This window comes from Saccostrea echinata, unplaced genomic scaffold (assembly GCF_033153115.1).
Source record: "Saccostrea echinata isolate AGI-Se365-2 ecotype Australia unplaced genomic scaffold, CSIRO_AGI_Sech_v1 ptg000029l, whole genome shotgun sequence".
NCBI classification, from domain to species: domain Eukaryota; kingdom Metazoa; phylum Mollusca; class Bivalvia; order Ostreida; family Ostreidae; genus Saccostrea; species Saccostrea echinata.
This window is the reverse complement of record NW_026889778.1, coordinates 34161952-34172981: the sequence shown is the minus strand read 5'-3', so window position 1 is coordinate 34172981 and position 11030 is coordinate 34161952. Positions and strand designations below refer to the sequence as shown.

The 11030-nt window shown below is 32.3% G+C and overlaps 1 protein-coding gene across 1 annotated transcript; it reads right to left on the bottom strand.

Annotated features, from left to right (window-relative positions):
- Positions 1-1011: 1011 nt before the first annotated feature.
- Positions 1012-2031, bottom strand: LOC133195225 (uncharacterized). The gene has a single exon (XM_061331083.1). It carries the CDS (start codon positions 2029-2031, stop codon positions 1012-1014), a length of 1020 nt encoding a protein of 339 aa, XP_061187067.1.
- Positions 2032-11030: the final 8999 nt, after the last annotated feature.

The following is an 11030-nucleotide window of genomic DNA, read 5'->3' as shown; positions in this document are numbered from 1 at the left end:
GATTTCCATCAGCAATTTTGTGACGTGAACCAGGCTATTCTGACGTCTAAATTTAATGCTCTCAGGAGTTTTCGTTCAGCGAACGATAACTATTGCGGGAAAATGCATTAGGTCTCCGAAGAGGTTGAATATGATGAAAAGCATGACGACGGAAGGGAAATATGAAGTTTTATGGCCCTGTCACATGATAATCTAGAATCAATGAAATAACGCGTTGTATAGAATAATTATAATGAGGTATAATAAAGCCTTTTATGAATTCTGCAAGAATTAATGCTTGGTGTGTTTCAAAAGGATCAATACAAGATGTAAATGCACATTTGTAACATGTTACCACATGTCTTTATCTTATTAATATGATGTCAATGGAATGAGTGTGTTTTCTATTTGAATGACATATTTTTGTCTATTCGAATTTAATTCTGACATCTCAAAGGTATTAAAATGATAATAAATTGGTTACATATACAAGTGACTTCCATTATTCAAATCTTCAGATCAGCGTAATCTAGATTCTCATCAATTTATCAATTATACTTTTTTAACAGGGATTATTTGAGAAACTTTGACTTAAACTCTGATAAAAACACCGTTTTGTCTTAAGTTTGAAGGTTAAGCCCTCGATTCACTTTCTGGTTTTGGATTTCAAAAACAAATATGCAAAAAAAAAATCTCTTGCAAAAGGGAGTTCTCTCCTAATTTTGTTTTCAAATTAGAGCAATACAAGCATTGATATAAACGTAAAATTCTGGTAAAAAGAATATTAATTTGAAAAAATATGAAACAATAGAACATTACTTTTCATTCTTTGGCAGACATGTCACCTCATTAAACACGAAGTTAAATTTTACTGAATATACGAATGTTCGTAAAATGACATCCATCAAAAGCAGTGAACATGTTAATGTTCTTTTTTTATTAAAAAAAAATCCATTTATTCCGTAAATAGCGAATAAACAAATGAATTTTTACGAAAGATCAGAAATGGCTATTAAATATTTACAATCAAATTTAGTCTTCAAACGACTCTGCAAGCTCGAGAAAGCGTAGCACATGACTGTAATTATCATCTTTTCCTATCTTTTTTTCGAATTTATTGTCATCATTCAGAGATTTTTTAATGGACCGAAAGTCTCTTAGAATGGCAGACGTTGTTTTGTTTCTGTCAATAAATTCCGGTAACTGAGACTTTTTAATTAAGTGTTCCTGCTCCTTGCTGTTTCGTTTCCTTGGAATCGTGTCTATATCACGAATAACATTCTTAGTTTCTTTATCTATAAATTTTCTCATTGAATATGTTGTTTTGCAATTTCCTGGAAACATCATTTTGAACTCCTCTTTCAGATTCGGCTGATATTTTTTATGTCGTATCCTTTCCTTTTTCTCTTCCTCCTTGTGATCTTTGCTAGATTGTTCCCATAATGCAACACGCTTTATTGTCGGTAATAAGCACGCAGACATTTTAATCTGAGTATTATTTTCATCATCGCATTCTGAGACACTTTTACTTCGCATTTGATCCAATACATCTTTCTCCCTACAATCGGTGTCTATTGCAATCATTTCCAATGGTTTGGATATGTCTGGTAAACTTGTATGTACTCTTCCGCATGAAGGTGTCTTTTCTTTATGAACAATTTCGTCTATCATTGTTTTGCTTCTATGCAGTCTTGGTGATATGATTATTCTTTTTTCATTTGTTTTCTTTCCAGATACACTCTTTTGATTACATCGTTGGCTCTGAAGTTGTCTTCTGTCCTGACGCACTTTTTCTTCTTTTCGAAAGGGGTCATATTTCTCAAATCTATGTTGTTTAAAAACGCAGCCTGTTGCTAGGTACTTTAAAGCCAGATCTTTAAGTTCATGAATTTCTTTGCCCTTGTTTGTTCGGATAAAGGATTCCTCGCATTCAATTTGTTGAAGTTCGCGTTCAAGTTTCCACTTTTCTAAGCCATTTTGTGTTGATGTAAAAGACGCTGCTATACTGCTCATTCCATTGGACTGTAATATTAAAGGACCTGATTTCTTCATTCTGCACAAAAGAAAATGGACAAACGTGAGACAATTTTTACCCCCAGAATTTTTTTCTATCAAAAACACAAACCTTCTACTCGTGCATTTAAGATCAAATTTGATACTAGCAACAATATTAGGTCGGTCATTAACAGTGTTTTGATAAACAACTGTATTTCAAAGATTCATGTTACTTTTCAGATTAAGCAAACGAAAGTAAAACTTTAAAAAAAGTCTTATTTTTTATACCATGAATTGTGAAATTTTTCAGGTATTTTAATGGAACATTTTTTTCACCCATTTTGGAAAGGAGTTTTCAACGTCATTCAGGTAATACAGGTGATACTTGATTGAATCTCATTATAATTGTGAATCCTAGATCCGTCCAGTCGAAATATCAAATAATAATAAAAGCTAAAAAGCCTAAACATGGACTTTATATATACATGTATATGTATTCAGTAATAGGTCTATAAAGAAGTATGAGTATAACGTTCATTATATAAATTATTCCATTCTGACAAATGTTCATACAAGTCTTTTAAAATTTCTTGTTAACGTTGAAGAAAAAACATGTGCAAATAAAGGCTTTATATCAAGCATTACTTACATTTAAGTGTGAGGTTCTGAATCTTCTTCAGAGACATTTCCGGTAATTGTTTCTCTACAATAGTTTTCTGATACAATCCAACCTTTGCATAGCCCCTCTGCACCAACAGCTAATAATGATTACAATAACGTCTCGTTTGTTCAGTTTACATTTTTTTCAAAAATGATTCAAAATATTACAAAGGATGCATTTAAATGTTTTGAAATATCTTGATGGATTTTCGCCTTCAGGGAACAATGTTGGGTCAACATTTGTGTAATTATGTTTAAATTGATTAAAAGCATTCAAAATACGCACATATAACACGGCCATTTAAAAAGAAAGTATTGATTGAAATTGCCAATATTTTAAAAAAGAAGAATAGAATTTCTATATACTGAAAACGACGATCAATTCATCACAAATAGAGTAGAAAAAAAGCTCTCCCTTGAGTGTGTTGATCATCCTTTGTTAAGAAAAGTGTCACTAATTCAAGTTAAGGTTTTAGCGACATTGGTTCCATGGTGCTAAAAGACCTGGCACTCAATTTGTGTATCAAATGAGTGTTTGTGTTTTTATTTGTACTTAATTTGATTGTTACTGAGTGTTAATTTACACCATGTTGATACAAAGAATTTGATACCGTGTTGCATTTGAACTATCCCCTTACAAACTCTGTAACTTGTAACTAGGAAAATCGATTCTTATTATTATCCATTATACATCACAAAAACATTTGCTGTCCAATTTCATAATGATTTATTTAAAATAATCACTTATATGACAACCTTACAATTTTATCAAACAATTGGAAAGTTTATACTGTTTTTATCAATCAAAGTTATCTTTCTTACTTTATGTATTATAAGAAACAACGATACGTACTTGACAAAGTGCTTATTCAATCTTTCACTCGACCCGGAGCTTTTAAATCTAAAATTATCTAATATAATGAACAGAAAGGCATTTTTTAATGGCGCGGATCTCTCGATGCATTTTGTTTGCAGGTCTTTTGAAAAAATTATTTCAATCTCCTCTTCAATTTAAGGGTTCTAAGAAGTTCAACTGTTCAATATTAAATGTAGATAGGGAATTATTTCATAAGTGTACAGAATATTTTTTATATTTTCACGAGTGGGAAGCAAGAGTGAAAATATTTTGAAAAATCCTGTCTCACGAGGGGAAAAAAATCAATATCCAACAATAAAATATCAAATTTTCTAGCTGTGTATCACATTTTATTTGATTTTCAGTTTGCTTCTGTCTTTTCGTAACACATTGTCATATATAGGCATAATAAAACGCTTGAGACCTCATAGCTTAGGAATTGTAAGAAAACATTGTATACATTGATTTCATAACATATTTGGAGATTCAGAAACTTTGGAAGTTTTAGTCTCCTCCAGGATGGTTTTTACTCTCTATCTTATAAAAGCCCAGGGTGTATTTTTACAACACTTTCGTGAAGTGAATGAAAATCTCAAATTTTTGTTAGAATTTTGATATTCTTTCTCACTGTGACAAAATATAACTTGGATATTCTATCACATTGTGACATAATATAACTTTCATTCAATAAATAAATTTTCACTGATGAAAATTTAGTTAATAGTTATATTTTTTGTGAATCATGTAATTATTTTCATTATACGTATCATCCACTCTCTAAATACGGAAGTTTATTTTGATTTTTTGTAAACAGAATTTCTATTTCATCTCCTTCACTTTCATTGAATGTACAATATATCAATGTGATTTTTTTTTTCTAGAAAAAAATGTGTCCAGAATTTTTTGAAAGAGGGTAGGGATTGAGAAAATTCTTGTTTGGCATGATGTTCACATTTACACACATCTTTTTTTCTTCTTTTTCCTCTCTCTTTTTACCGTGACCATTTGCAATGGGACAACCACCCGTTGCCTCTCTCTCCTCCACTAAAGTCTTTTTAAACATACATCTGAGATATCAACAAAAGTGCTTGTAAAGAATTCTGATGTATGATAGCCTAAGTAAGGAGTTGATCCCTACGTCGCGGGTTCGAATCACACTGTGGGACGTGGAGACCGGTCCTTCGAATGAGACCGTATAAACCGAGGTCCCGTGTCGCAGTAGCTGCTTGCAAAAAAAGATCCCTCACTGCTCAATGGTCGAATTAACGAATATAGGTAAAAAATTTGCAGCCCTCCACCGCAAGTGGTGGCGTCTCCATGTGAGTGAAATAATCTCGAGAGGGACGTACGTTAACCAACAAACAAACAAAAAACAAACAAAAATATATGCACCGACTGTTAAATGTTTTTGAACTTATTTGATCGTAAATTAAAGGATATAAACATCAAATTTCTAAAATATTAAGAAATTGGTGACTTTCTATGATGTTCAAAATTCTTCCTTTCAGTCACCACTCTTAAAAATTAAAGCTATTATATTAAAAGAATCTTTAATCAATTTGTAGGACATAACTGAAAAAAAAAACTTTGAATGAAAAATGAAATTTTATGCGGATAAACTTGATCATTTTACTTGTATAAACATCTTTTTAAAAATGTTAATTTCATGGGTTTTTTCCCTCTTTTTTTCAGGAAAAGTTCGTTTGTAGTACATGTAATTAAGTAAGTTAGAAAGTAAATATTTTATTTTAGTGCCATGTGTATATAAACAAGCATTCTGCGAGTATTGCATTAGCAATACTAGTCCCCTACCGGCAAGTGTAATCTGGTTCCCGTTAAGAATTGAAAATGCCATAATTCTGTCAAAAATTAATGAAGCGGGACGAAATGCAAACTTGATCTATAACTAATCAAGGTAAAGCCACATACCAAAAATCAGCTCAATATCTACAAGCGTTTAGAAGAAAATTGCGGAAAACCCGTAAAAATTGAAAAGGCCGTAATTCCGTCAAAAATCAATGAAGCGGAACGAAATGCAAACTTGATCTGTAACTCATCAAGATACACTCACATACCAAAAATCAGCTCAATATCTGCAAGCGTTTAGGGAAAAAGTGCGGAAAACCAAGTGGGACAGACTGACAGACAGACAGACAGATAGACAGACAGACAGACGGACAGACAGACGGACGGACAGACTCGGAGGAAACCTATAGTCCCCTCCGGTTTCACCGGTAGGGGACTAACAAATACAATATACTAACAATAAATACCGGTATACATTGTATACACAGCCCATTGTACAATTTTTTTTTCACTTAAATTTACATAACAAAAAAGTATATACATTTTCAAAAAAGGGCGTATTAGTTAAATTAGATTTAAAGAGCAATCAATTTAACTAACAAAGAGCAATCAATTTAACTAACAAAGAGCAATCAATTTAACTAACCAGGTCCTTCCCACTGATTATACTTTGTCGGCTTTACAATTGTCTATGTAATGCCTGTAGTACGTTGGTTTTTTTTTTTTGGGGGGGGGGGGTTCCCACTTTTTTTGATTATAGTCTTTTGCTGTGTAGATTTGATATGTAAAATTTCATTTAGACCCTGTTTGCCCCCCCCCCCCCTTTACACATACACACACTTTTTTGTTAATAGTGTAAGGTCCAAAAAGGGCAAATGTGTTCTCGATTTAAAAAGCAGATCGATGAGAAATAACCTAGTATTCACTGACATTCCAAAGAATAGAGAGGAGAATTGTGAAGAAGTCCTACGAGATTTCTTAAAATCCAAACTGAAAAATCCTGACGTAATTCCTTTTGAAAGAGTACATTGGGAAAACCAGATGACTTGAGAACAAAGCCAAGGAACACTGTTGTTAAGTTCATTTTTTAAAGATTGCGAATTTGTTCGCTAACATGTCTATCTCAAACTGAAGGGATCCAAGGTTTGGTTAAACGAACAATTTCCACCGGAGGTTGAAGAGAAAGAGCGCAGGTTGTACCCAGTGACGCGGAGGGCGAAGAAAGAAAACAAACGTGCACGTGATTAACTCCTTATGGACATATTGTACATTGATTGTGAGATCTATGAATTCAATGCTACACAGGAAGACGTCAACGTTCGGAACTATTTAGCCCGCAGATTGCCCGGGAACTCAAGGGACGCAATAGGACGCGCAGCGGACCTGCCCATGAAGACAACCCTACACCACCACTGCTCGGAAGGAAATCATACACACCGACGAAATAGGAGAGCGCAGAGGGCCAGAAGTCAGCAAACAATTCTATTAAATTTCTAAGTCTAAATGTTTGCGGAATTGAAAATAAATTCAGTTATAATGAATGTGTTTTTGACATTAGATATATCAACGTTCTTTGGCAAATTTTAGCATGGTCTGATGACTATGTTTCACATTTGACTGTTTTTCAACAATACCTTTACACCTGTATTCTGTAAAAAAAAAAAAACCGGTAGGATAGAAAATGAAATTGAATTGTGTACGTCCGAATACAAAGGAGTTATCTACTTAAAGAGACAGTATGGCGCATCTCATCAAAAAACAGACTTGAAAAAAATTTCCGATAGAATTTGGAATTGTTTAACTACTCCTAAATGTATAAACTTTCGAAAAATTAAAAGTTTCATAACGAAATAATTTTTATTATTTCATTAAAATTAATAATAGTTTATGGACCATAAATATATACACATCGCAACGTGTTGGGATTCAACATTCCATGCTATTCACGCATGCGTACATGTACTTCTCTAAACAAGACAGCATGGTAAAAGAAGGTAGCCTGGTAGACCTGCTACCTTGACAAAGTTGAAGAAGGTAAAAAACTGATTTTTTATAGGCTTGAAAAGACGAATTTCCTAACTAAACTTTAGTTGGGGGATTAATTTAATCGTTGGATGAGGAAGAATTGAGGAACTTGGCGAGACCCATGCAGGGATCGCGAAGGTTCTCCCCGACAGGTTTGTTAATACATGTTTTCATTTCTCAATCGCTTTCAAAGAAAAAAGAGCAGTGTTAACTCAAAATAAAAATACACCTACGATATGTAGATATAATTGCCATTTAAAGTGCAAATTTTAACGGAACTGTCATGAAAATATTTTTGACGTTTTGCCGTAATAACGTTCGATTTGGTGATTTTCCCTTCTCGGACCCCAATACACAAAGCTTCAATATTTATATACAATTCTTTAAAATTCGCCTAAAAGCAGATTAAAAAGATCACGATTAATATTTTATCGGAAAATTTATGATATTTTGCTTCTGAGAATTGCTTTTACTTCATATTCCATTATAATTGTAAACTCTACAGTTTAGGCACGTGTTAATCAGAATTCATATGGCACAAATAAACTGATCTAAGGCTGCTTCGGTTTGTACGACCCTTAGATTTCCGGCAGATTCTAATTACGTAATTTTGTTTGAGAGGAGAATAGTCATGTTTCTTAAACTTTTGACATCAACTTTATTCCTTATTTCTTAACGATATATTGGATAGATTTGACTGAAAAAAACACACACTTTTTGCAGCCGTACTGTCGCTTTAAGTCCCTTTTAGCATACGGTACTGTATTTGATTTCATTCTGTAAAACGAAGTATTTCTAATTAAAAGCATTGTATATTTATAAAGAATAATTTAACATATCAAGAATTCAAGTCATTTTTTTAACACTAACCACACTTTAGAAATCCTCAACATTTCCCCCCCGCGGTTTCTCTATTACTTGGTGTTACGTGTTCGAGCGTAAGTCTCTCAGTACAACAATTTTCTAATGCATGACAATACCCGAAAAGAGAAAACGGAAGTCGAGAATAAAGTTATATTAACTTTTGATAAAGACAAACCATATTATTTTCAAGTTACAAGGTCTTCCCTGCCCTGGGTATATTGGGATTGGTAAGGGGGTAATGAAAAATCAAAAGGGGGGGGGGTGAAAATTATTAAATTCAAGCATGATAATTTTATGAGAGGTTTTTGGAGGCTAAGGCTGGCAACCGAATATTTTCCTCCAACTTACTGTTAAGCTATGTAAGTGGCCTATTAAAGTGTTATGAATGCTTGATTTGATCACAAATTAAGTAATAAACTGTACATTTCAATTTATTTTATTCTTGATCAAAGGGCACATCACTCTATCTGCATAAAAATACCACAAAATTAGAACTCTCTAGTGTGCAGTGTATAGAGGGCTCTTAAGAAAATTAAACATGTAGTATTAACAGATTAATATCGACAACACATTTATCTGACATTTTTTGGGCCATTTAAAATTTTCCAAAAATCTCTAGTATTTGTAAAGGGTATTGATTTCAATTTTTTAGTCATATCTATCCTTTAATAATCTTTAATTCATGAATCCAATTTTTTAAAATAGTATTTGCTTGTTAATTTGAGATTTACCTTATTTTCTGAACAGGAATGTTTGTTATATAATCACTTTGTCAAATGAAAATTCTTTTTTGGCCGTTCTGCACTCTCTATTGAACCAGGAATTATCACATTTCATTATACAATTTTTTTCTTACAACTGAAGCCAAATGTTGATTTAGCTGTGTTTAAAAATATGCCACATAGCTTATTAGAAACATCATTTATAGTATTTTTACAAATATTGCTTGTTATCAGTAGATTGTCAGCTTGATTTGTTTGATAAGGTTGTTACACCAGTACTTTTGTACGAATGCGAGATATGAGGTTTTGAGAATCTTAAAAATATATATTTAATCTGAAAAGTGATACCCCAAGCTATAGGGTTTATGAAGAAACAGGTCACTTCCCTTTGTATGTAAAAGGGAATTTAAGAATGATATCCCATTGGGCAAAATTACTGATAAGTCCTAAAAATAAGATTGTACATGTATGTGTTATATATCATTTTTTACCTGAGCAGTTTCGTACAGGGAGTCAAAACAATCCTTGGATTTCTTGTATTAAAAATATACTTGATCTTTGTGGATACTCAAATATGGAATGAACAAGCTTTTATAAATATTAAATGGTTAAAATTTTTAGTTGAACAACTTCTCAAAAATCAGTACATACAGAAATTGCAACGCGATATGCGCGATTCGTCCAAAGGTCATACATGTACATATGGTATCTTCAAAACAGAACTTTTATTTGAAAAACATTGAAATATACCACCTAAAAAATAGCACAATTTTAATTAAATTCAGAACTGTTTACCGCTGACTCCTGTGTATTAATAAAATTGTGTAATAGCATATCTAAAGCCTTATTGCTTTTGTTTTGTTTTTCTAACTTGTATGTGTTCCCGCTTTTTTAAGTGTATCTTTTATTTTTGGTCTTCGTATATATTGTACAAAGAACCTCATGTGCAACGAAGTGTTTTGAGTGAATAAATTGATTTGATTTGGACCAATTTCGGCGCATTCCTTAAGGAAATATTTATATTCTAAATGACACAAACATTGAGAGAGATAATCCACAACAAAAACAGATACTGCTGTCCGTCCCTAAAATTTCTCCTTATTTACCGGACACGGTCACATTACAACGAAATTACAAAATACCCTTTTTGATCTCTCATCTATTTCAAAGAATGTGACTCATCATGCCTTACATATTTAAGCAGATTTTTTTTCCATAAAAATTCTGTTTATGTAAGCAAATAAATTTTTTTACATGTACGGTTCTTTGTAATAAGGCTATATTAATACATGTTCAGTTAAATCAGTAAACTCTTGATCATTGGAAACAATTTTAAATGCATCATTGGCGTAATTTTCAAACTAGAATAAAATTTATTGAGAGAGCAATGATGTATTTATTTGCATATTACATTATCACATATAACAAAACCTACACGTAGTTTGTTTTGTTTGTCAAAAATTCAGTATATAGCGCATTTTTTAAAAAGAAGACAACAAACCAATATTGATGACAATTACAAAATATTTTCATATCCATAAAAAAAAATATATATGACAAAATGAGTAAGTAAATAGATAAATAAAATACAAGATAAATCATAACTTGTAACACTTCATCGACAAATTTCTTTGTTTTCAGTTATGATTTACCCTCTGAATATTAACTGTCTAAGATATCTATCAGAACTTATCACTGTCAATATGTTTTATTACATGTAGTAATAAAAGCGAGGTCACAAAGGTATAACGAAGGCGGCGTCTTTTTTCCTAAAATATGTGAGGCCCCGCACAGTATCGAGAAATGTGAAAATAATTTTTTCAGTATATAAACTTTTAACAACTACATATGCGGAAGTTGATTGAACACTTTGTATTATTTATGTGTACTATACAATTAACGGAAAGCCGTTAAAGTGACAAATTCCTGTGCACTAGTTCAAGAGTTTTATAGTTTCCTGTTACTTTGAATGGCCCCCTATACGTATATCACAAAAACTAAGGTAAATGTATAAAGGGACCAAGATTTCGCCGGTGAAAGGTTTAAGTTCTCACGAGGGTCATCGGATGAAGCCTTATTATGTTTATATAAGGACGTCAATGTGTGTTGTGTTCATCAAGATT